This window comes from Dipodomys merriami, unplaced genomic scaffold, assembly GCF_024711535.1.
Source record: "Dipodomys merriami isolate MVZ:Mamm:240054 unplaced genomic scaffold, mDipMer1.0.p SCAF_2, whole genome shotgun sequence".
Lineage (NCBI taxonomy): Eukaryota > Metazoa > Chordata > Mammalia > Rodentia > Heteromyidae > Dipodomys > Dipodomys merriami.
In genome coordinates, this window is record NW_027203381.1 from 117,441,328 (window position 1) to 117,468,133 (window position 26,806).

At 47.8% G+C, this 26,806-nt stretch overlaps 1 protein-coding gene and 1 long non-coding RNA gene across 5 annotated transcripts in view; one reads left to right on the forward strand and one right to left on the reverse strand.

The window, feature by feature from the left end:
- The window catches only part of LOC138832533 (uncharacterized), a 104,402-nt gene that overhangs the window by 7,757 nt on the left and 69,839 nt on the right, over nucleotides 1–26,806 (forward strand). The window lies entirely within an intron of this gene.
- Kcnj6 (potassium inwardly rectifying channel subfamily J member 6) overlaps nucleotides 293–26,806 on the reverse strand; it is a 193,471-nt gene continuing 166,957 nt past the window's right edge. For all 4 annotated transcript variants that reach the window (XM_070030675.1, XM_070030677.1, XM_070030676.1 and 1 more), the window contains exon 4: nucleotides 293–13,006. In XM_070030675.1, coding sequence (XP_069886776.1) covers nucleotides 12,684–13,006 — 323 coding nt within the window. In that variant the 3' untranslated portion in view covers nucleotides 293–12,683. The remainder of the gene's footprint in view (nucleotides 13,007–26,806) is intronic.

Sequence of the window (26,806 nt, forward strand, 5' to 3'; positions counted from 1 at the left end):
GGATAGGGGTGGGAAGGAGCAGAGCTGACCCATTGCTGGGATCTGGCTTTGGACAGAGCATGAGGGAGAGGTGAGGGATGAGGCTGGGCGAGAGAAGGTGGGAAAGAGGGAGATGGAGAGAAAATGGGGGACAGAGGGAGAGGGAGAGAGAGAGACTATTGCACACTTAGACATTATCCCCTGTGCTCTGGTAAGAAGTCACACACCCTGAATGGCAAAGGGTCTGGCACACTTGTGCCTGTAGAAAAGGTCAGTGTCTTTGAATAAATGCATATAAGGAAAGAAGCAAAGGCCATATCAAATTTTTTTTATTGTTCCAGTCAAAAAAAAAGGAGGAACGCTTCAATATGTAAACACTCTCCCTAACACAGCGAGTTGTTAAAGATGTACATATATATTATTCTAAAATTTTGGCATTGTAGTGATTTCTCAATACATAATTTGTGCTTTTGCATTTTTCATGCTTTCGTCTTGTAGTCCGTGCACGGATGTATCTGGAGTTGATGAAGGGGGTTTACAAAAGAACAAAAGGTGCATCAGGAGCCAGACTAGTACTTGAGCCCTACCTGGCTTTTCATTATAAAAAACATGGTGGAAAGTTTGGCAATAGTAACTTTAGAAGCAAATTCGAGTTACATTATCATGGAGGAAAGTCAGAAGCCTTTGAAGGATACATTTCTTTTTTCTTTTTTTCCTGTTCACCTCTCAAGGATATTGGAATTGCTCAGAGAGAACTTTATTTCATATACTGCATCCTTAATGTCTGTCTCTACTGTAATAATCCTTGTTTTATGTTTTGCTGCATTTGTAGTTCACTACTCCATTGCTACTGATTATTTTCTCTTTTCCCCGTCCTCACTGGATTATTTCTGAAAGCTGAAGTTGTACCTATGGCATTTTGCTTTTGTCCAGGGAGAATTATTCTTTTTGTTCAATTCTAAAGTCTTAGGAGCCTTTTGAGCCTTTGAGGGCTTTACTAATAATTTCCATGCTAGTCCCGTCTCAGTCCTTGTTCCTTTGCCTGATATTCCAAGTCTTCTACAGTTGTAGCACCAGTATTCCAAATGCATGGTCTAAGTACTTTGTATTTGTGATCCGGCATCTGCCCAACCTAGACTGGCTGAGGTACCTACTCTGGTCTTCCCTGTCCACATCTGTCATGTCTGATCCTCCCATCTGAAGTGCCTGCTCTCCTCTGGACCCCTGCCTTCCAAAGCCCACTAGTCCTCAAGAAATATGGGGACACTGTCACTTCCTTTCTCATGACACCATTTTTGTTGCTTTAAATGCAGTATATTGGTTGTACTTGCTGTTCTCTCTGGGGCTGTCTTATTCCTAAAGCTAGACACAGTTCTTTTTTGTTCATGTGGAAAGGGGAGCTGAGTATTTGCTCTCAGGATTTCAGAGCACTCCACACAGTGGCGAGAGCTGATAGCTATGGGGTGTGATCCTGCTGCGGACAGTGGAAATTGTTAGGACTTGTCAGAGACAAGACATTGCTTGTGATGCTGCAAGTGTTCACTGATGTCTGTGCACTCAGCCAAGTGAATGTGCCTTTAGAACAATGAACCATGGGGCATCAGACACCTTTCAGAATGTTTTGGCCTTGTCTAGTCTTAGCTGCTGTGTCTGTGTTTCTTTGCTCCCTGCACTGGCAAAGTCCACATACTTGAAAATAAAACACTTTATTTCTCAGCAGGATATGAGCATTTCTTAGAGAAGCCAAGTTCTCAGAAAAAATTTCTAGGGACAGAATTGAAGAATAAGTATAGCTATGCTTAGCCTCCGAAAAAGTGTGTTTAGAAGACTTATGTTCTCTAGAAATGGACACCAGTGGGCTTCTCACGATACGTGAACTTGATGACCTGGTGGGAGGCCAGCTGGACTTGCTTTCGACAGTTCTGTATGCTGGCCAAAGTGAGAATTTCCAGGGCAGAGGACACACAAATCTCCAACCATGCAGTCTCCAAACCAGATTCTGACTTAGGCTCAATAAAATAGATTTATGATCCCTGAAACCTGTTGAAATGTGACACTGTTGTGGACTTTGAACTAGTAGTAAGTGTTCTAGAATAATTTCCTTTCTAACCTAGGAAGTGGCTCACGGAACAGCCTTTTACTAGGCCACATCAAATATTCCAGGCCTTGGCAGCAGGCTATTTGATTAGGAAATACAAATATAATTAATTATGTTCAGGTAATACTGGAAAATAGTTACTAATTTCCTCTATTGGTAAGAGACTGAAAGCAGAAAACATGATGCCACTAAGGAGAAGAATATGGTGAAAGTAAAGTACTTACAGTAAATATCACTGTTTTAAGCCTTTTGGCTCCTTAATGATACTGCTGGGTTTAGGATTGATGCATTTTTTTTCCAGGGGCTTTAGATGGATGTTTTAGAGAGGGTAAAGCTCAATTTGTGTTAAAAGGGATAATCTTCTGGAACTGGTCAAGTTTTTCATAGCTGAGCCTCAAGATACAACTGTGTGTTTATTTTCTATTAATGATGCTCACCTTCTGTGAGGCATTCATATGTGTGTGTATGTCTGGTTGTTTTCTGAGTTTGTGTGTTAGTTTCAAAGGACTGGTTATCAGATATTGCATTGTGTAACACTTAGAGGAGGCTTTACCCTTCTAAAAATGGGTAAAGAAAGACAGGGGGATGTAAATTGGGAAGAAGCAACTGATAAAAGGCCATGTGTAGCTGGGCGCTGGTGGCTCACACTTGTAATCCTAGCTATTCAGGAGGCTGAGATCTGAGGATTGCGGTTCAAAGCCAGCCTGGGCATGAAAGTCCAAGACTCTTATCTCCAATAAACCACTTAGAAAACCGGAAGTGGTGCTGTGGTTCAAGTGGTAGAGCACTATCTTTGAGCTGAAGAGCTCAGGGACAGCGCTCAGGCCCAGACTTCAAGCCCCACATCCGACAAAAAAAGAAAAAAGGCCATGTGTTTTGTTGATAGCTGTTCTAACAGAGTCAGCAAAGCAGATGGGAGTAAAGTCTAGAAATGCATCTGTCCAGGTTGTACAAAATTCTTGTTAAGTTTCTAAAGCCCCGGCAAGCTGACCAGGTAAGCTGTAGACCTGGCAAGCCCACAAGTGAGTTGCAGACACCAGGAGCTGAAGATGTTGGTCCCCTGCAGTGTGGGCATGAGTTAGATCTGAACGTGAACTTCCTCTTTCTGAAAGCAGACCTGGTTTCAACTAACTGCCAGATTCAGACTTTGTCTGCAGCTGCAGTTGGTGTTTACTGATTACTTCTGAGTTGTCCCGGTCAGCTTCATACCTGGTCCAGGGGTCAGACTGGGTTTAACCCTGAAAATACTAGTGCTTGATTCCACCTCACCTACATGCCAATGTAGAGTATTCTCAGGTTCAAAGCCATGTGGACAATGTCAAGTTCAAGGACAAATAATGTTCTGGGGACTTTCCAATATGGGGCAAAAATGAACGTCTCTGTTTTGAAATCAGGGTTTCTAAAGGTGTAAGTGAAAAAAAAAGAATTGGTATTTGTACTTGGTGTTAGTTTTGAAACACTGTCTTGGGCCAATCTTAATTTTGTAGGTGGAATTTTATTGACGGCAGAAAATGGCAGCTCTTTGGATATGAGTTACCTTGGGAAACATGAGTGTAACTTGTTAGATGTGAGCTGAGTGCTGGTAGCTCAACCTGTAATCCTAGTTACTCAGGAGGCTGAGATCTGAAGATTGTGTTTGAAGTCAGCCCAGACAAGAAAGCCTGTGAGACCCTTATCTCCAATTAACCACCAAAAACAGCTGAAAGTGGAGCTGTGGCTCAAGGGGTAGAGTGCTAGACTTGGGTGCTAGGGACAGCACCCAGGCTGAGTTCAAACCCTAGGACTGCCACACGTGCATATTTGTACATGTGCACATACACATACATACAAGATAGATGTGATATGTGTGTATTTGCTCAAGTGCACGCCTATGTATGGTACAGAAAGGATGGCATCAGAAGAGCTCCTTTAGAAGCCATGTGGTCACTGAAGTGGATGCCGTGTTAAGGAGCAGGAGCACTCTACCTGGTACGCAGGCCCTGCCCTCCATCATCTGGGGTTCTTGGGCCATCTGCAGGTGGAACAGCCTTCAGAGCCTGGGTCCCTGCGGCCTCTGCCAGGTCTCCTGGGGCCTGTGCAGGAGTGGTCCATCCTGACAAGCTGGGGTTGCTGTGGCAACAGCCATACGCAGCTCCTGGGTAACCAGGCATCCTGTGAATGCCAGGCATTTCTCCCAGAATACAGTGTGTGCTGACAATGGGGAGGAAAGAACACAGGCAGATTTTTGGGGATCACTTCAGAATCGCAGTCCTACATGGCCCTGATCTAATAAAAAGAATTCCAAGCAAAAAAATCCACAACCTTCTCTGGCAAGCTGACTAGCTAATCATATATTGTGAAGGATGGAAGAATGGAAGGACCCTACTGGGCAAGTCTAGTCCTTTTAGCACAAGAACTCACTTTGCACTGCTCTGGTCAGTTGCTGGGCTGAGGTCATAGATGCCCTGTCATCTCGCCTCAGCTCAAAGTGATGTCCTCCATGTTTGTTCTCAAGAGGTCAGACTCCAAACATGCCACGTGCTTACTGAATGCTGGTGTTGAGCAAGTGGTAAGGTCAGCACTAACCCAGTGCTAGACCCAGATTCTAGCTTCTGCTCATAATGAAATCGAATTTTGGTGATGGGTTGAACAGTGAATTAAGAATGCTTGCATGAGATCCTGCTGCCACCCAAAACCCTGGTGACACCAGGGACAGCAAGCGATGCCTCTCCAAGTGTTGCAATCCAGGTGAGCTCTAGGTAAATAAAGGCCAGATCTTTGATGTCGTGGTCCTTGTTCAGTGGCCCTGTCAGTGGAAGAGGAAGGGAAATGAAGTTTCTTGATGAGAGTGGAGTTTTTCTTGGTAGTGGAAGGTACACACACATCAACGCTCAGACATTCTCACAAAGCAGTCAAACTCTCCAGAAAGGTGGCTACAATTGCCTGTTGACTGAGTGCCCTCATGATATCACAGGTCCCTAAGTGACAATTTCTAGAGGGTGGAGAATAAGATATCTGAAAAAAAGCAACTATAAAATAATTGTTCTGGAGGGGGCTGGGAAGGTGGCTCAGTGGTAGAGCGCTTGCCTTGCATGCCTGAGGCCCTGGGTTCGATTCCTCAGCACCACATAAGCAAAAAGAAAAAAGCCGGAAGTGGCGCTGTGGCTCAAGTGGTAGAGCGCTAGCTTTGAGCTGAAGAGCTGAGGGACAGCGCCCAGGCCCAGAGTTCAGGCCCCATAACCGGACCCCCACAAAAAAAAATTATTCTGGAGAAATCAGAACTTTAGAGGATATCCTTATACCTTCTGTGTTTTTGCTTTAGTATTATTATATTTGGATGGACAAGAGTGAGGTCAGCGGTAATTAATAAACTCAAAAGGTCTTACTCCATTCCTCACCCCTGACCCAGTGGTGCTCTATGGAGTCAAAGACAGCTAGCTGGGCTGGGAAGGTGGCTCAGTGGTAGAGTGCTTGCCTTGCATGCCAGAGGCCCTGGGTTCGATTCCTCAGCACCACATAAGCAAAAAAGAAAAAAGCCGGAAGTGGCGCTGTGGCTCAAGTGGTAGAGCGCTAGCCTTGAGCTGAAGAGCTGAGGGACAGCACCCAGGCCCAGAGTTCAGGCCCCATAACTGACCAAAAAAAAAAAAAAAAAAAAAAGACAGCTAGCCAAGATAAGCTTTAAAGACACATGGTCCCTAGAAGACACTTCTATTGAATCACTGACCAGATGAGCCGCCCTCCAGGGAGAAGCTCACTTGGAAGAGCCTGGCAGGTGGGGTAGGCAATGCTAAGCAAAGGTTCCTCCCACAGGCAGTGACGCCGACAGGACTCCAGGATGGAGCCTGTTACGGGTGAAACTGAAGATGAAGTCTGTCCCTTCCCCTGAGAACACTGGCCTAAAATCTAGGAATCCGGATCACGCACAGCTGGCTGGAGTCCCATGCCCTAACTCCAGCTGATCAAATTCTGTTACTGGTATTTGTGGTAATAGGCCAAACACTGGAAGACCCTGGATGAGCATATTATAATGTCTATTAAAAGTTTAGAAACAATGATGCCTGACATGTTTATTCACTAGTGCTTGTTGGTAGCAGGTATTTACATTGCCTGAGAAAAACAGCCCTTCATATTCTCGTAAAGGTTGGCTAAGTTGATGTCACAGTATTTGTGATCAGAGTTAATACCCTGGATGCTGAGCCTCAATCTAGAAATGGCCAATTGCTCTTTGATGACAGGAACATTTCACTCTCAGGAACTAAGATCTGCTGACTATGTGCTCATAATTCTCCCAAGAAACATAGTGCACTTTGGGATTCAATTCTAGGGGCAGGGTGTCTAAAAACAATATGTACATTTTTCCGAGTGATGCAACCCTTACCAATCTCACGGCTGATCACCTCACATCAGCTAATCGTCTATGACTTTCTCTAGGATTCTAACTGAATTAGGTGGATATGCTAAGCTTTCTTTTGCCAAGATGATGAGGCCAAGTAAGAGTTTGACTCCTTTAACATTGATTTAAATTTTAGGGTATTTTTGAACTTTTCAGCCTTTTGACATAGTTTTCTCTCTTGCATGCAATTGAAGGGTTGCAAGTTTTCATGTCTATATAGCAGATGTCATTAGTTGCATACGTCATAAGTCTATACCACCAAAATCCATCAGTGATTCAGCATGCCACAATGGGTCACAGAACATTTTTCCTTCCCACCTAATTTCTAGAAAAGTACTCAGAACTGAGAACTTGATATGGCGGTGGTGGTTGTTTTTCATTGGAACTGATAAGATAAAAGACCATACTTGGCTGGCCATAATTGTTAATAATGCTTCCCTAAACACAAGTGAGTTCAAACAAGTGACACTGCAGAATGTCATTTAACATTGACTTATCTGAAATCCCCAATTGTCTCGATTTAGTCCAGCCAATGCTTCTGTAATTACCAATCGTTATCTTGTGCTTCAGACTTAGAAAGTGACACATGATCCAAAAATCTCTTTACCATCCTCTGCAAACCCTCTGAACTCCTGTCAAAGAACCTCTTGGGTTTCCAAAAGAAGCATTTAGTTTCTTTTTGGCATGCTCAACTTGTAGCTGAGTGGGAGGGAGGGAGAGCACGTGTGCCAGGACTAGTATAATTAAACCCCAGCAATAGTTCCGCTGTTGGCCATCATCATCACATCACTTGTGAATGGTAGGCTAGAGGAAACTCCTAAGGAGACAAGAGCCATCTCATCTAGCAGCCCTGAAGGCTCTCTTCTAGTGTGGGGTAGAAGCCATGGGTCCACAGGATCCAATGTCTATAAACACCAAGGAAGTCATTCATTTACTGGTCTGGGGAGTCTCAGTTATTATTCATGAGTGAGTAGCTTTACTGATTGTATCCACTTGCTGACTTACCCTCTGAGTCTCAGCTGGCTGTTCATCTGTTTGCCCTCACCAGATGACCAGTTCTCAGAGTTCTGTGAAGTAGGTGTCCCTGTACCAAACATATGGGCTGTTTTCCTGGAAATTGACCCTTTCTGATTCTAATAGATTTGTACTGGGAAAGCATGTCAATCTTCCATGCTCCCCAGGAGTCTTTTATGAGTCCAGTACAATTCCTACGAGTAATATTCATACTGTAAGTACTTAATGATTGACATTGCTTCCTGGTACAGTAGCAGGTGTTGGTGAGCTTTTCCTGTAAATACTTCAGTCTGTTGCATTTACTCAGCTTTGCCCAGTGCAGAGTGGAAGTGGAGGCAGTCCACACGCAAATGGACATGCTGTGAGCCAATAGAATGTTATTTGTGAACCAACTGGGATTTGAATTTTCCATGGTCCAAAACATTCTCATCCTCTCCACAACCAGTTATATTAAAAAAAGTCAGGCTCCAGTCAGAATAGATTCTGTTAGCTGATTTGGTTTGCCACCTTTTATGTATGCATGTATTAGTTTTTTTTTTTTTTAAACAGCCTATGGCCAATACAGTCTTCTGTATTTGACATCGGAATTTATTTGCTGACTTCTTAAACTGAAGGAAGTTACTCAATGGGTCAAAACCCTAGTTCTCTGAATGAGAGAATGTGTGAGTGCCCAGGATTGTGAGGTCTCACAGTGTCAGGTAAAATAGCATATTATTATCATACATGCTGTGCTTTGCCCAAATCTCTTCAGCCTTCTGACAATCTTTTGACATCTAAAATAACATTTTGCATCAGTCTCTTCAAGAGGCTAAGGGTAGAACTACTAGGAAGAGGTATATTTGATTTGACTTTAAATCAAAAGGTAACAAATTTCTTAGGGACAGATTGGTCATTAAAGTCTAGAAACAAAATAATAATATTTGACTATTGTGGAATGTATTGTCATATGATCAACCTGCTATGAATGTTTTCCCTGTGCTTTTCACGTTTATGGCCACATATTGGCAGGAACTCACTGTGGAAGGGGACACTGGTCATATAGGTAGGACATTTAATTTTCCACTGCCTTTCTGACTCTTGTGAATCTTGGAGAGTATTACCTAAGTAAAGGAAAGAAAGACCGAAATGTCTGTCCGCTGTTGGCCAATGTTTTAGAAAGTGACTAGGAGTATTTTAATTGAGTTTGCTTAGCTAGTTGAATGACCTCCCATTTTTTTCAGTGTGTTCATTGGATTTTCTAGGGAATTCTTACGCTTTTATTTCCTACCTTACTATCCCAAGTATACTAGCTTAAATCTAAATATAAAAAAGCAAAGTGGAGAAAGAAAGCAAGAATCCTGGGATGTAAGAAGAAACAGTGAAATAGAAACAGAAGACTTGCTCTGGAGATTTGAAAATTTAAGCTTTTAAATGAGCTCATAATTCTTAAATTAGAGTGTAATAAAAAAACCAGACACATTAGAGCCCTCATTTGGTTAAATCTGTAAGAGAAATTGTGCTTATGGTATAGGTTGGTGTTTTTAGAGACAGCAGCTAGATTTCTGTTAGGGAACCTAAGAGGCTGAGTTAAATCAATAGATTTGAAGCTAGAGAACTGGAGAAAGAGCAGAAAGGATCAAGAGGGAGAAAAGGAGTGGGGGAAGGGAGTGCTCCATTTCATGGACATTGGGTGACTGTATGTTGGCTCTATCAGGCTGGAATGCCACATTATGAAAGAATGGAACAGCATTGAGCCGACAGAATAATAGTGGCCAGTATGTTAATGCCAAGAGTGAACAGCCCAAAATATCACCAGTTTAATGGACGCATGAAATTGATCTATAAAAAAAATAGGTGCTCCTCCCACAGGGAGCACAGTGGGGTGGGTGGAAGGGAGAGATCTAAGAGTCTCAGAGGCCCACCGGAAGGTCATACTTCCAGCTCAGCCTGCCCTTTTCTTAGGAGCACTTGACTGTTAGCTTGGCACGCCATCACCCACTAGTCACAGGTTCGTATCTGGCCCATGAGTCCTACTATGCTTAATGGACAAGACCAGCCATACAGTCCAGAATAGCAAGCAGAGAGTGATCGTCATGACTTACTGGGTTTTCCAGATTCAGATAGACTTGTTTATGGTCAGAGCACTTGGTGTGCTAATGGAGTGACTCAGGGATGGTAGAGGACTGGGTGTGGTAGAATGGGAAAGGGGGAAACGGTGGGTCCATTTTGTTAAACTGTCTTCATGAAAAATCCCACTCACTACTGCTTAGAAAATTCAGTCTTAATGAAGTCCCCAAATTGTAACAGTTGACACAAAATACACTGTTAAACCGTATTCTTAATAACTGTAGAAAAATAGACTTGTTTGATAGAGACGTTCTAATAAAAGGTCTTTCAGGAACATTCTCTTGAAAGATCCAGAGCTCACATTACAAAAAAAAAAAACAAACAAACAAGATCTGGTTCCAGTTCTGGTCCAACTACATGGACACCAAAATACTGCAAAGCCCAGAATGACCTCCCAGCCAGTATCCTTTCATGGACACAGAACTGGTGGGTGACCCAGGTGCTGCCAAGACTCTTCTCCAGTTGTGCTAAAGGGCAGGTGGGAAGCCAGCAGGCCCCACCCTGCTCTCCCAGCCCAACTGAGGGGAGTGTTTGCCCATGAAACCCTGCAGTAATGGATTTGAAGAGGTCCAATGAGTCTTCAAGAGCAAAAATAGTGGGCATTCCCCAAAGCCCACTCCACATCGTTTTGTGCTACCCCACCCTGCCCTGCAATCCTAGTGGGCACCCTAAGCCAAGGGGCCTCCTGGGACCAGAGCGAGGTTAGCTTAGGCTCGCCCACACCACACAGAAAGTGCATTCGCTCCTTCCTCCCCCCCCCACCTCCTGCATAGAGTGAAGGGAGTCAAGCGACAACTCAACAGATAATCCGTGCCCCCAACAAATGCTGGCAGGCAGGAAAGGCTGCAGCCAATAGCTTGTTTCCACATAGTCAGAGGAGGGCTCCTGATGCAGGGTCTCTGCTGCTGTAGACGAGAGACCCTGGTGTTCGTGGCAGTCACTCTCCTCATCTCTGGGGCATCCTTCTTAGTAGATAAAGTCCCCCGAACGACAGCAAAAGGCCTGTGAAGTCTGGTCAGGGACAGGAGGGAAACACAGAGGAACGGCTCTAGTTTGAGCTCTTTGACCTGCATGGTACAAAGTCTCAAACAGCACGCAGCTGTAGGAGCTGAAAATAAACTTGGATCCAGTCAATGAATATTTATGATGGACAACTGTGTTAAAGAACAAACAGTCTATAAATGCAAGATGAATGGGGAAGATCTGTTACAGTGCAAAATCTCCACCTGCCCCTGAGGTTTTCTCCAACATTCACTTTGCTTTTCTTACATTTTTTCCTATTTTGAAATTTGGATTTTTAGTACCCTTTCCCTCCCTTTCTCCCTCCCTCCCACCTTCCCTCTCCCTCTTTTTTTCCTCTCTGTAGATAAAAATGAATGAAGGCTACCTTTTTTTGTTGTTTGTTTTCTCTTGATGGAGAGATACTTTGGATTTGATATTTAAATAGTGATGCACTCTAGAAATAGTTTTTGGACTCTCACTAAGACTATGGATCTAATCTTTGAATACTGAAGTCTGGTCATTTCATAATTTTAAAAGAAGAAAAAGAACAACAACAAAAAATCCCATTGCAAGAAATGCCAATGTAGAATTCCTTAGGGCCAGGCAAGCTCTCATTCTTAGAGTGTCAGATGGAGTTGAAAGTGTGAGAGATCAACAATTCTGATATGGGTACCTACTGCCTGTTCCCCACATCTCCTGGCTTTATACTCAAACCAACTTCTGCTAACATGTCTCATTTTAACACTCAGTAGTTGCTCATAGGTGAGTGGGACAGCTGGAAAGTTAATGGTTTGGCAGAAAACCTAACTATTGATCTCCACAGGGCCAGAGCTTATGAGACAAGCATTGAAGTATGGTTGGTAGTGTACTAGAGAACTCTGTATCTGATATTCTCTCCCATGCAGCAAAGCCCTTGTTTATCCCTAAACAAACAATACCGGTTTGTAAGCAAGTCACAGTGTGTGAGCGTTCCGGTGGTCTGGTGGTCAGTCTTGCCATCTGCCCCTAGATCTATGGCTTATTAGATTGAACAAAAGGGTCAATGGGGAGATACAGAGGTGTCCGAACAGTTGCCAGTCTGGGACCCAGAAGAAAGGCCATGCAGTAAAAGGCCAGCAGTCAAAGGGAACAATGTAAGACAGAAAACACAGATCTCAAAACAAATACCTACTGGACATTTTTTTCTTTTTTTCTTCTTATTTCTAAAGTTATATATATATATATATTTCTAAAACTACATTAATGATACACCTATGTACATTATTTAGAAGTTCTGTTCTATTGTACTTTTTGTACATGCTGGACTTTGATTACGAATGGTCAAAAGAAAGTCATTACATAAGGCATATCTATGTACAGGTGGTTTGTCTTCAGCTCACCTGGGTCCTAGTTCTGCCATGCCTGCATGGGCAAGCACCTGCTCTGTAATAGATGAGGTACATTGGGCTCTGTACAACTGAGGGTGGTAACCTAGCCTCACTGCGTGATAAATAGGCACTAGAGTCCTTCCTTGTCAAAGCCAGGTAAAATCTTCTGACACCTCTTTTGAGTGGATCTGTATCGTATAACTCCATGCAGGTAAGAAGCTTGAAGCTCATAGAGTTGAGTGTGTGTGTGTGTGTGTGTGTGTTTGTGTGTGTGTGTGTGTGTGTGTAAGACCTGGCCTGGGTTATAAACCAGAGTGCATTTCCTCTTAGCCAAATCCCGGTCTACCTGTCAATCTAGACAACCGAAAGAGGGCAGGTAGAAATTTTACACCTCCAAGATTTGTGTCCTAGTCATGTTGAAATTAAATTAGGTAAATCAAGGTCAAAGTAAGAGAGAGAGAGAGAGAGAGAGAGAGAGAGAGAGAAGCCGAGGGCTGGAGACGAGGAATCGCTGTGTGGGGCGGAGTGGGACTGAAGGGCAGGGGTCACCCATGGGGGGCGCAGAGGGGCAGGGGTCCCCCGCGGGGGGTGTGGCGTGGGGCGGAGGGGCAGGGGTCACCCATGGGGGGTGCGGCGTGGGGCGGAGGGGCAGGGGTCACCCATGGGGGGGGCGGCGGGGGGTGTGGGTGGGGCAGGGGTCCCCCGCGGGGGGTGTGGGTGGGGCAGGGGTCCCCCGCGGGGCGGGCTACACTTTGGATTCATTCTCTAGGTTGGCCACGTCACCGTTCCTCTCCGTCTGCTCCTCGGGGCTCTCCTCCGCCTCCGTCTCCAGCTCCGCGTGCTGGTTGAGTTTGCTGGACACGGACCAGCTGAGGGGCAGCTCGGCCCTGCTGGCCAGCTCGGCCAGCTCTTTGGCGCTGAGGGCGGGCGTGCTGGTCTCGTAGGTCTCGTGGAAGCTGTTGTAGTCGACCTCGTAGAAGCCGTCCTCCAGCGTGAGGACGGGCGTGAAGCGGTAACCCCACAGGATCTCACTGGTGATGTAGGAGCTCCGCGCCTGGCACGTCATCCCTGCCGAGAGAGGCCGGACTGAGTGCGGCCGGCCTGGGCAGGCCGCCTTCCCACGGGGCCTGCACGCCGCTCGTCCCGTCCCCCTCCCCGCTCCCACCCCCGCCAGGTGCTCCAGGATCCCTGGGGGAACGACAGAGATCCCGGCTGGCTTCCAGCCGGAGCTGGTGGGGTGGGAGCACGGAACGGCACCGAGCACGCGCACGGTGCCTCCGTCCGGGCTGCACCAGGATGGCACCGAGCACGCGCACCTGTGCTTCCATCCAGTCCTGCACCAGGAAGACACTGAGTACGCACCGTGCCTCCGTCCGGGCTGCACCAGGATGGCACCGAGCACGCGCACCTGTGCTTCCATCCAGTCCTGGGCCAGGAAGACACCGAGCACTCACCGTGCCTCCGTCCGGGCTGCACCAGGATGGCACCGAGCATGCGCACCTGTGCTTCCATCCAGTCCTGGGCCAGGAAGACACTGAGTACGCACCGTGCCTCCGTCCGGGCTGCACCACGATGGCACTGAGCACTCACCGTGCCTCCGTCCGGGCTGCACCAGGATGGCACTGAGCACTCACCGTGCCTCCGTCCGGGCTGCACCAGGATGGCACCGAGCACGCGCACCTGTGCTTCCATCCAGTCCTGCACCAGGAAGACACCGAGCATGCGTACCCTCGAGCATGCATACCTGTGCCTCCAGCCGGTCTGCACCAGGAAGACACCGAGCATGCGTACCTGCGAGCATGCGCACCTGTGCCCACGTCCAATCCGTACAAGAACCCTAAGGTCATGTCTCAAGTCCCTGCAGCTTTAACTGCGTTTGCCTTGCTCTTTAGAGACTCTTGGCCACGAACCTGGGAAGTAATATTAAAACATTCTCTCTGATCTTAGGACATTCCTATTGAGCTAGTACAGTTAAAGTGTACTCGTTACTTGAACTCATTCTTTGTTGTTGTGGGGCTTGAGCTCAGGCCTGGGAGCTGTCCCAGAGCTGTTTTTTTTTTTGTTTTTTATTTTTGTTCAAGGTTAGTGCTCTACCACTTTGAGCCACAGCTCCCCTTCCGGGTTTGGGGTGGTTAATTGAAGATGAGAGCCTCACAGACTTTCTTGTGTAGGCTGGCTTCGAACCTCGGTCCTCAGAGATCTCAGCCTCCTGAGTTGCTAGGATTACAGGTGTGAGCCAACAATGCCCGGCCTGAACTCATTCTTTTATTTGTGTGTGTGAATTTATCTGTGAGCTTCACACCACCTACTCTGTCTTGTGACTGTAAAAAGCATGTGTACACTCTTCATGGGGTGCCATGTTCTGTGGGGGACATTTCACCGGATAACTGATAGTTTATGCTCCCAGAGCTTTGTCACTTGTGTTTTGGCTTGGATAAAACTACTTTTTTTTATGTCAGAACTTTCCCCCCACCTTCTCTCCCTCACCTCCTTCCCTCTCTTCCCTCCCTCACTTCCTTCCCTTCCTTCCTTCCCTCCCTTCCTCCCTCCCTCCCTCCTCCCTTCCTTCCTTTTTCTCTCTAATTTTTGAACTAAAGGCCTCACACTTACTAGGCAGATACTCCACCACTTGAGCCACATCCTTAGTACTTTGTGCTTTAATTATTTTTTTGATAGTTTCTATTAAAAATTTTTTTTTTTGCCTTGGAAGTTCTTGAACCACAATCCTCCCAGTCTCTACTTCTCAAGTATGTGGGATTACAGGGGTGAGCCATTGTGCCCAGCTGGTAGCCTTTCTTATGATACGTTGGGAGCTATCTTGTTCTTTAACAGTGGACAGCATGCTTATGGCTCTCAGGACACTCCTGTGGAGCTAGTACAGTTAAGTGTGCTCATACTGGGAATCTTTCCCAGTTGTCAAAATTTGGTATTGTTTATAGAGTCTGAGCCAAGTCCCCTGACTTAGTACATCCCCGTCAGTGCATACGTAATGCTGTTGGAAATGAGTCTCCTTTAGTCTAAATCCAGTTTTGAAGTACATATATTACCTAATCTCCACATTCCTCATCCCAGACCATCTATGGTGAAAAATGTGATCCAGGAGAGTCTGACATTGTAAAGAAGGATTCTTGCTATTCAAATGCGATGCAAACAGTTCCAGGAACAAATGTAAACTTGATGGGCAACAAAACCCCCACCACACATCACCTATTGCTCAGGATCACCATGAGGTATCCACGTCCTCACCCAGCTGGCTAGATTCCAGTAGAACAGGGGCATGTGTCAGTTTGTATTCACAGTTTGGGCCTATTATTATCCTGGGGTGATATGATATTCATATCACAAAGCTTAATCATGTATTTGCCTCTGCCTTTTAAAGACAAGGGAGAACAGAATAACAGCACCGCGTTCCTGTTTGGGCTAATCTCTGTTATCTCATCTTTCTGTTCCTCCTGGGAGTGAGGCGTGGCCTGTTCCAGCCTGGGTAGCTGGTGTGCTGAGGGATGCTCTACAAGTTCTTGGGAGAGCAGGAACAGCAGGTTCCCGGATTCTGGGCCAAAGCACTTGTCTGTCTAACTTTTGACATCACAGTCCTGGCCTACATGGTGTGTGTGGATCAGAGAGAAGGGGGATGGGATCATCTTCCCTAGATTGAGGATAAGTCACAGAAGCCAGGTAATGAGTACATTTCTTTTTGGATAATGTTACCTCTTCCTTCGTTCTCCTCCCATTTTTCCCTCCAGTGCCTGCCCACAAATTTGTATAGTTCATTTTTCATAGTGTCTAGTGAGTACCACTGATGCATTTCTTTATCCTTTGTCCCTTTCTGTGCATCCCTACGTTTCCCCCCCAAAAAAAGATAAACAAGAAGAAAAGGAAAAAAACCCTCTTTGTTTCCATTTCCTGGAGTTCATTTTGATAAAAATTATTTCATATGATCAGAGACGCAGAGACATTGTGCCTTTGTGCCCCTCCCCCAAGAGTCTCCTTTATTCTCACTGTGTGTGAATGCCTAGACTAACATGTTCTTAATGGCATTATTTATTCTATTTTATTTTTTGCTGGTTCTGGGGCTTGAATTCTGGGCCTGGGCACTGTCCCTGAAAGTTTGTACACAAGGCTAGTGCTCTACCACTTGAGTCACAGTGCCACTTCCAGTGTTTTGTGGTTAATTGGAGATAAGAGTCTCACAGACTTTTCTGCTCAGGCTGGCTTTGAACCTCGATCCTCAGATCTCAGCCTCCTGAGTAGCTAGAATTACAGGCGTGAGCCAGTGCCAAGCTATGGCATCATTTATTAAACAGACTCTTAACCATTATCCTTATTACAGCTTTGATTTTTTTCCCCATGGACACCATAATAAAAGCCCAGGCCTGCCATTTCCTCCTCATCTTCTCTGTCCCCTGACCCACCCTGGCCACGGCCTGTGGCGGGTGGGGCCGTTCCTCTTGAGCACTTGTGAGTAACAAGCTGTCTTCTTAATGGCACTCATTTCCTGTTCTGTTTCCTTCCTGGACCTCAAGCCTTGAACGCAGGCACTGGAGCAGTGGCCGCGGCGGGTTTTGTTCTGGGTGCCTCACATATGCAGCCTCAGCTGTACCACATCCTTGCCAAGCCTGGTGTAAGGGCTTTCTTGTGGGTTCTCTGCGCTCCCCCCGGGACGGTGCCGTCTGTGGGATTTCTCCGGGGTTTGGGACATTTGCTTGGACAGGACTCTGTCTTCACCTGCTCCTTTCTAGCTGTGCTGCTTTACCAAAATTTTCATGGCTAAACTTGTGTCTAGTTTGCTTTTTTACTTGACCACTTTTTGATCTCTTTCCTTAAATGGACATTTAGAGAAAAGCCCTCATTTTTGTCCCCCAGTCCTGAACGGTTGAACTCAGGGCCCGAGTACTATCCCTAAGCTTGTTTTGTTCAAGACTCTTCTTATTTTTTTTTATTTTTTTCTCAAGTGATCTACCACTTGAGCCACAACTCTACTTCTAGATTTTTGGTGGTTAATTGGAGAGAAGAGTCTCATGGACTTTCCTGCCCAGGGTGGCTTCAAACTCTGATCCACAGGTCTCAGCCTCTTGAGTAGTTAGCATGACAGGCGTGGCTCCACATTTTTTTTTTTAACCTAAATGTTTCATTGACTCTGCGCTTCGATGTGCAGTCTTCCACTGTGAGGCTGGAACTCACATTTCACCTGGCGCCTTTCCAATGTAATTGTAACCTTTTATTAGCCTTCTGACTTGAGACCTACATATAACTCACTGATCCAGCACTCTTTCGAGAAGTTTCGATTTTGCAGAAGAGACATGAACACATTTACTCACTAATGCAAAGGACTCGTTGGCAAGAGAGTGTGACTGACCACTCAGGAGAAAGGGAATCTGGAGTTACTTGTGATGCCTGAGAATGAATGGCTTTCCTGGTTGCCAGGGACTAAGAGGCTTTCTGGGACAGACGACTTGTAGTGCTAAAACAGCGACACCCATGGACAAATGCAGATGCTGGTTTTACAGATAAGGGGATGGGATCTAAAGCAGAGGGAAGATGTGGACTTCTGTTATGAACACCTTTTCTTTTCAAATAGGAAGGAAGAAGGGGATAGACTGAGACAAGAAGGTTGCGCTTGATTGGGTGATCTGGAACATCAAACAGGAAGTAGTTCCCATCCTTCATTGAGGTGATGTGTGGAGAGAGCAGGCTGTCCAGAGAAACACGGTAACGTTCCAGGGCAGTGTGGAGGGCTAGGGTGAGATTGGCCTCTGTGCAATGCTTTGCCACTTCTAGCGTGGATTTACCCCGCAGAGGTGAGCAGAGGTGAGGACTTCAGTAAGTATTTGGTATATTTCCCCTAACACAGTCCTTTCCATCCTAACTCCAACCCTGTTGGCATTCTAGTTTGGTGTTCTGAGCAAAAGAATCCACCGAATGATCTCCCTGTTCTCATTTTCCAATGTAATGTTCTTTTTCCTTATCAGGCTGTATGAAGTAAGGCCAGATGACCTCTCTTAGCCAAGAACACATTCCCCATAGAAAAGTTAGAGGCGCTGGGCGCTGGTGGCTCACGCCTGTAATCCTAGCTACTCAGGAGGCTGAGATCTGAGGATCACGGTTCAAAGCCAGCCCGGGCAGGAGAGACCGTGAGACTCCTATCTCCAATAAATCACCAGAAAATTGGAAGTGGCGCTGTAGCTCAAGTGGTAGAGCGCTCGCCTTGAGCTGAAGAGCTGAGGGACAGCGCCCAGGCCCAGAGTTCAAGCCCCACGACCGACAAAAAAAAAAAAAAGAAAAGAAAAGTTAGAGGCACATATACTTTGTTATAACAACTACTAGGATAAATGGGCAAAACAACTCTATAAGACAATATCAAATATCTCTCCTGCAGAAACACCAGGAGACTGTAAGGGGCTCAAGAAGCAGTATAGACAATGGAATTTTACACAGCTATTAGAAAGAATAATATTATGTCCTTTGCAGGGAAATGGATGGACCTAGAACAAATCATGTGAAGTGAGGTAAGCCAAGCTCCGAGAGACCAATGATACATGTTTTCTTTCACATGTGCAAGTTAGATCTAAAATACACTGGGACATGATAACTTAGACAAGTCGCTAGACATTCCCAGTGGGAATGTTCTTAGGAGACGAACCCCAAGGCAATGCCTATGTGCCTCTGAACATGTAAATAACTCACAGTTATCAAAATGAATTCCAGAAAAAAGAAAGCAGAGTAGAGACCTCCAGAGTCCAGAGAGATTTTGAGGTAGGAGTTTTGGCACAAGTGCCCTTGTGCATGCTTGACCATTGCTCAGAACCTGAATAAGCACTGTGTGTGCATGTACACACACATGTGTGTGTGTGTGCGCGCACGTGTGTATTAGAGAACATGTTGTATAGAACTGGACAGAGGGCAGGTATGATAGCTCATTCATTCATTCATTCGTTCATTCGTGTGATCAGTGAGTGCCACCTCTCCAGGCCTCCTGACTTCTTGGCACTGTCTGGCTTTCCTGTCTCATTATACTCCGCCAATGGCAGTCACTTGTAGCACTTCCATTGCTTTGTCGGGTCCTCTTCCTTCCCCACTGAACACGTGTCTATGCCCTGATAAATGGGAGAATTATCCTGGCAGCTAAGACCTTCTCCCCTCGGTGCTGACTTCAGGTCCACTGTCCCCCAGCCCCAGACACAGCAGCCATGGGGAAAGTATTGACGGGACATCTCAGGGTGGCCTCGGGCGGGTCCTGGGGCTCCCCGGCCACCCCCTTTCACATTTGGTCTCCTTGGATCTTTCCCACCACCCCATGAAGGATGCTACTTCTTGCCACTCCTATTTTAGCCATGAGCAACCTTAGATGTGATTAAATGACTTCCCAAGGCACAGAGAAAATGCCCACAAGAGCCAGGATGTGGGGGACATTTAGGATTTGCCTTTCCACATCTGTGTCCATCATCGCCCCTGTCTTTGGGGATGTATCTTTCTTGCCCTTGCCCTGGGTGGGAAGTGGAGGACTAGGCCTAAGCAGACAGCCTGGACATTCCAAAGGCCACACAGACAGACATGTGACCCACGGGCAGGTGACTCATGCCATGCCATTGCTCGGAGTCAATGGCAGAGAGTTCTGGAACTCTTGGGAGCTACATGAAAGGACTTTAGCCCTCCCCCCGCAGGACTTGAATGGGCAGGAATTTGTGTGCCACAAGTAATGAGGTGAATTTCTAAGCTCTATACCCGCAGCCAGCAGGAGCCGCATTATGTTCTGAATAAAGAACACGCTGAGCCCCACAGAGCCGCTGTTATTTATAAAGGAGACAAGTGAACTCACTGGCTGTTCTTCACAAGAATTCCAACAGACTTTTTCTTCCAAGGACGAAAGAATACTAGATGTTATGTGGCTCCCTATAGGCCTCTCTCTCTGTCTCTCTGTCTCTGTCTGTCTGTCTGTCTGTCTGTCTCTCTGTCTGTCTGTCTGTCTCTCTCTCTCTGTCTCTCAGAGATGGTTGATATAATACTGGGCACAAAGAACTATGAAACATTCTTTGTTGTGTGAAAAGTTCATTGAAGTATCAGTAAAAAGGCATTTAAACAAAGTGGCAACCAGTGCATGATTTGGAAAAGTCTGTGCCCCAAGAAATGGTTTTCTGGGGTAAACAAGTTTCTGTGAAACTTGTACTAGGAATTGAACTCAGGACCTTGCCCTTGCTAGGCAAGTGCTGTAGCATCTGAGCCACATACCCTGTCCTTTTGCTATTAGTTTGTTTTCTCAGATAGGACTCTGGCTTTGACTTGAGCTGGTCTCAAATCCTAATTTTCCTATTTCTGCCTCCTGAGTAGCTGGGATTACAGGAGTATGCCACTACCCCCAGTTTGCTTGTGATTGTTTTGTAAGCAGGTGATATGAAATCAGATCTGTTGTCCACTCAAGTTCATTTTGTCATGCTATGAGATGGGGCTTAAGCACTGAGACTTATTTTTGTAACAAGGTGTTTTCTCTTAAATGTGCACAGATTGCTTTTTTTTTTTTTTTAAATCACAGTGGAACTGATGTGGTGGTGGTGTAGAGATGGCTGTCAGAAGTCAGGGCCCAATTAACTGATTTCATGCCCATAGCATGACCAACACATCCATCTTGGAGATTAAGTGGGAAATGCAAGCGGGATTGGGGCACCTCAAGCCATGTGGTGGGAAAAATGCATGAATAAAGGGGTAGGTGAAGCATTGGAAGGCACACATGGCATTTATTTGGAGCGAGAAAACCCAAATCTCTTGGAAATACTTCCCCTCGCCTACTGGCTTTTCTGTGAGGTTCCTGCCGCTGTGTAGCCGTTTAAAAATTGCTCCTAAAATATCTGCAGTGCAGAATGTTTAGAAGCGCCTTGTGTTTGCTGGAGCAGTGCAGGAGGCAGGCAGGCAGGCCTGATGTTTGTATAAAGCTCTGTGGAGGATTTAAAGGCTGCTGCAGAAGTGGGTGGAGGTGAGAGATGGTCTTCTTTTCTTGTGTTTCCTCCCCGCCCTTGCCCTCCTTGGTTTGTCTTGGGGAATGGCTGAAAAGAGAAACAGACTCAAGTATCGTACTCACTCCTGAGCACATACCAGCCAAGGCAAAGGGCAGTGTGTGGCTACCAGGGAGGAAGGCACGCCAGTGCCAGAGAAGCTGGCAGCACCGAGGCCTACTGCACTCTTGGGAAGGGGAGCTTCAAGAAGGCGGTCCCTGGGCTGGGAAGGTGGCTCAGTGGTAGAGTGCTTGCCTCACATGCATGAGGCACCACATAAGCAGAAAAAGCCAGAAGTGGCGCTGTGGCTCAAGTGGTAGAGCGCTAGCCTTGAGCTGAAGAGCTGAGGGACAGTGCCCAGGCTCAGAGTTCAGGCCCCATGACCAACAACAACAAACAACAACAACAACAAAGGCAGTCCCACAGCTTCTGCTGCAAAAGGGGAAACTGAGGCAGCAGTAGCTCCAGGTCGCTCTGTTGACTGCTGTTTCCAGATCTGATGCCCGGGGCCTCTCTTCTCTTCCATTCTGCTCCTCAAATTTACAGTCTCTAGAAATGTGGCCTCCTACACTTCCAGACAGAAAACCCCTTATTCCCTCCAATGATTAATTTTGGGTTGAGTCTTTGTATTAGCTGGAACCCAAAGGCGGAAATCCTCCCATCCATTTTTTCACACGAGATGGTTCCTGCGCAGTTTCTCGGCATCTCCGTCTCTGTGGCTTCATCAGCTGCATCACAGCCCCTGGTGGTATCCCGGGTGGGAGTTCTGCACAGGCCCCCGCTTTATGGTTTGTTTTCTTCTAGGCATCCTGGGAACTGTAGCCCAGATCAGACTACTCTGTTCCACAGAATGGCGTGAAACAGTGGGCTTGCGTTCCTGACTGGGGGCTGAGCACCACATAAGCCAGCAATGTGGACCCAAAGGTGTGCTGATCAAGGGAGGGGGCCCTTGGCCTGGGCTGCAGGACCCCAGTGCAGATCCAGGCGTGCCTTGTGCTGCAGGTGAGGAGGAGAGGGAGATGGGAGCAGAAGAAGAAACACAAGGAGAAGGAGTAGAGAAGGGACTGAAGGAAGTCCTTGGCGGGTAGCTGGGGCCAGCTGCTGCCAGGGCCTGGCTGTGGGCACTGGGGTATCTGGGTGGGTTAGGGATGCAGTCTCCGTTTCCTCAGCTGTCTGGACTGCTAAGGAGATTATGTCCTACAGCCTTGTCCCTGTGACTGCGTGCCGACATACTCAGAACATGGGCTCGGCCGTGAATACTGGGCTCTTCCTATCCTTAGCCACGTCCAGATTTTGTCTCCTCCTCTGGCGTCCTGTCACTGCCCCCGATGGGCAAGGGCTCAAAAGCTGTTCACCAAATGGTGGACACAGTTTCCCACCTGACATCGGAGCTGTCAGTGGAACCCACTAGCAGTGTCTGAGAGGCTGCCAGAGCCCTGGGAAGTGGTGTTGATAAGACTCCAAGGACTTGGCCTTGTTGGTCTGTTCTTGTCCTGTCCAGGCCAGGGCCCCCTGAGGTGCTTGCTATGTGGTGGGAATGAGGACTAGGACCCGAAGAAAAAGTTGGCCAGCTTGGCTGGGGGTGGGGGGAAGGGGCGCAAGGCAAGTGCAGGCTGGGCCGAATCTGCTCCCTTCCCTGGCAAGGCCGGGCCTTCTCTGATCAGGCCTGCCACTGCAGCTGCTCCAGGACGACTGGGAGGCCACAGCGCTCAGTGTCTGCCACAGCCCTGCTTCCCAGGGGAGAAGTCGGGACAGTGGTGGGCTCAGTGACATGCAAATCTGGGCCCATGGCACAAGCCTGCAAATAAGACTCTGGGCTCTAAAACACCAACTCCTCTGGGGCGATGTCTATAGAAATCCCATGGTGGGGTCCTGCTGGGAGACAGGGTCCCTCCCGCTGCTGCATTACCCCTCTGTTTCTGGGTGTCAGGATGTTCATCAGGAGGGGAGGAGAGCCGGGCCCTGGTGGCTCACATCTGTAATCCTAGCTATTCAGAAGGCTGAGATCTGAGGGTCCTGGTTTGAAGCCAGCCCAAGCAGGAAAGCCTGTGAGATCCTTCTCAAAAAGCTAAGAAGTGAGGGCATGGCTCAAGTGACAAGAGTTCTAGCCTTGAGTGCAAGAGTTCTAGCTGAGACTGTGTGTAGGTCCTGAGTTCAAGCACCTGAGTACTAGAACAAGAGGAGGAGGAGGAGGGACAGGAAGAGGAGGTGGTTGTAGTGGTGGTGGTGAAGGAGGAGGAGAAGGAGGAGGAGGGGGAGGAGGAGGGGAAGGAGCAGGAGGAGGAGGAGGAAGAGGAGGAGGAGGAGGAGGAGGAGGAGGAGGAAATGTATAACTTCATCCCTTAGCCTCCTGAGAGGCTACAACTACAGGCATGAGTTACTGATGCTGGGCCTATTCTCTGAATAGTGCTAATTTTACATCTTTCTCCTCGTTGGGATATCTTTCATTTCTTTTTCCTTGCCTGCTTGCCCTGGAGGAACTTTATCTTCATTTTTCCCCCTTTCACCCTGTATTTGAAGAGGGTTTGACTTTATTCTTGTCATCCTCAGTTGAGGACAACACAAGAAAGAACTGCTTTACCATAACCAGCTGCAAAGCAATCCTTACTTTAGCATCTTGGAAGGAAGCTGCTCTCCGTCAAAGCTTCTGGAAAAGTCAGGACTCTTCCTCCCGGGAGAACTTGAGGTCCTGAGTGGAGTCGAGCCAGCAGCCATCACAGTGTAAGGAGAGAGCTGTTTTGGAAGCCTTTTCCTCTGGTGAGTGTCAGTTATAGCAGTCAGGAGATGTTTGTGTTGGTGTTGCTGCTTTTCTTCTAAATTTTCTTTTGTCTCTTGCACACATAAGTTTGGGTTCTCTGTTATTGCTTTCTGATTTAGTTTTGTTTTTATTTTTTAAAGGTCCAAGGAGCATGGTATGTTCCCAGCTTAATTTAAATTTCCCACCTCCGCTTGATTTTTTTAGGGAAGATAAAATACATGTGGAAGGACTGTGTACATTTTTCTTTTCAATGAGATCAATGTTTTTTTTTCTTTTTTTAAAGGTGTTTCCCTCCCCCCCAAACATTTTATGTGTGTTCATTACTGAGAAGAAGACAACAAAAAAAGAGGGGGACAGGTGGGAGAGGAAAGAAGGGAAGGGCATGCAGAAGGAGAAATCCATGCAGTGGGGGTGATACAGGAAAATCCTCCTTCCCCAAAGTCAAGCGGGGCTTTGCAGGGTGGGTAGTTGATCAGGAGTTGATCGGGAGTTTTCTCAATAGGTACTCATTTTGCAAAGGTCAAAGTGGTTCCTTTAATGTGGAGTTTCAGAGACGTGGCCATCTCTCCAAACTACAAAGACTGAGCAGATTTGGCCTCCACAGAGAGAGGAATGTGGCCAGGGGGTGTTTTTCATTGAGTGACTGCTTTTTTCTTTTCTTTTTCGTTGGTCATGGGGGCTGAACTCTGGGCCTGGGCGCTGTCCCTCAGCTCTTCAGCTCAAGGCTAGCGCTCTACCACTTGAGCCACAGCACCACTTCCGGCTTTTTTCTGCTTATGTGGTGCTGAGGAATAGAACCCAAGGCCTCATGCATGTGAGGCAAGCACTCTACCACGGGGCCGCTTTCCCAGCCCCGAGTGACTGCTTTTGATGCAGGAAATCCTAGGTTACTCCGAGGCCTAAGTGTACAGCTGGTGAAGGGCCTGGCTGTGTGGCCGCTACACCACCAGGTGGCGCTGGCGATCGCACATCTTTCAGGGCTGGTCAGAAGTGCCCTGGTGGGTTTCTGGTCGCACTGGCCAGGCCCGGAAAGCACCAGAAGGCCTCTCTGTTCGGTCTACCCCAGCCAGCGGTGGCAGAAGACGGGGGCTTTGCTGGGGGTGCCTTCAGCTGCAGATGCAGTGACCCCAGGACCGGGGTGCTGTGCTTTGCTGTCCTAACTTTGCAACTGCAGGAGAATTTTCGAGGAGGAAGAGGCTGAATCTCAGATCCAGGGCTGTGGGAAGGAAGCAGGGCTCAGTCTTTGTCCCTGGCACCTGGAGAAAGCGCCGTGGGCCGAGACAACCATCACCTACCTCCAGGCCGCCCGCCGGTGAAGGGGTGGGGGGGGGGGAGGAAAATGGGGCACAGGGGCTGGGTGTGGCTCCAGGGATGGTGCTCGCTTAGTGTCCTCAGCCATGAGAGGAGGCAGGCGTGGGGACAGCGAGAGACTTTGGGAACATGGGACTCTCAGCATGACACGCACACTTGCATAATATCAGCTTTGACTGGATATTGCTAGACAAATGCTCCATCTCTGAGCCGTGCCTCTGGAGACTTATATTAATAACATTTGTTTTGTGCTGGTCTTGGGGTTTGAACTCAGGGCCTGGGTGCAGTCTCTGAGGTGTGTGTGTGTGCACGTGCGTGCATGTGTGTTCAAGGCTAGCTAGCATCCTACCACTTGAGCCACAGCACCACTTTTGGCTTTTTGGTAGTTAACTGGAAAGAAGAGTCTCACAGACTTTCCTGCCCGGGCTGGCTTTGAACTGCGATCCTTAGATTGCAGTCTCCTGAGTAGCTAAGATTACACGCATGAACCACCAGTGCCCAACTTGGAGACTTTGTATATGGTCACAGCGAGGACCAGGGTGCTACTGGTCTAGAGGGTAGAGACCCAGAAAGATGCCAATACCTTTCAGCGTCATTCGCCCCCCACCTCTCGAGCCAAGAATAACAAAACCCCCAACACCTTGAGGGGCTGTGGGCAGGGAGGGAGGGCAGGCTGCAGGTGCTGCGGATTTGGGGCCAGGGAGCTTCACCAGCTTCACTGCTTTTACCAGCTCCTCTGGAGGCCGGCATGGGCCCTGGGGCCTGACGCCCTCGAGCTTGAGCTTGGCAGCCATGTGGACTGGGGCCAAGATCGATGACTGCTTCAGATTCCTCCCCAGGAGGACCCACCACCTGGCGGCAGACTGCTGCCTTTGAGCCCAGGCCTGGGTCCTCCTGGGGCTTAGCATAAGAGCTTCCGGCAGCCTGATGCCAGGCGGTCAGTCTCAGCGCTCTCACGTCTAATGTGCGGCCACCTGTTCTCAGGTCCACCTTCACCAAAAGGAGCCTGATTTCCCGCTCCTGTGCGCACTGCATTTAGCGACTCAGGCCTCACGGATGAAGCAGGCTCAGTGCTGTGTGCCTGCGGGCCGCTCATCGAGAGCATCGTGGCTTCCTCCTGTTCTCTCCTTTGAGTTTCTGGCATTGGGGAAAATTAGCTGCCATGTTAGGATCCCTCAGCAGCCTCCATCGAGGCCCAGGTGGCAGGGCACGGGCCTCCGGCGCCAGCGGTGTGAGGGTGCACCCCCAGCCAACATCTCTGCAGCTCCATGAGACACCCCGTGCCCGAGATCACAGCCTGCCACTCCCTGGACTCTTGGTCTGCTGTGGGGAGCCGGGGCGAACGCAATTAGACTCCGCCCACTCCCTTCCAGCGTTGAGGTAAACAACTCCATATTAGGCAGTGCTTGGCGGGACAGTGGGTCCTGGGCTTTGCGCATGCGCGAGCCACGTAGAGTCCCCAGCCAATCCCGTGGCACTTGGTGACGGTGAAAGGCAGACGACCAATGATAGGACGACACGTGTCCCTATTCCCTATATAAGCGGCCATGTTTTCTGTGCACGCTCTCTCGCGCCCAAGCTCTCCTACAACTAAAAGGCTCTCCAATAAAGTGTGATCTGAGAAGACTCCTGGTGTGGTGGTCGTTTTCCTCGCTGGTCGAGTAGACGGTCGCAACAAGTGGTGCCGAAACCCGGGAACGAACCAGGGACGGGACCCGCGCGAGAGGCTGAACAGGAGCCAGAACTCAACACACGGAGAGGGTGGTGCACCGGTAAGTTCCCAGGAAAAGGGGGAATCCGCGACAAGAGCGGGGG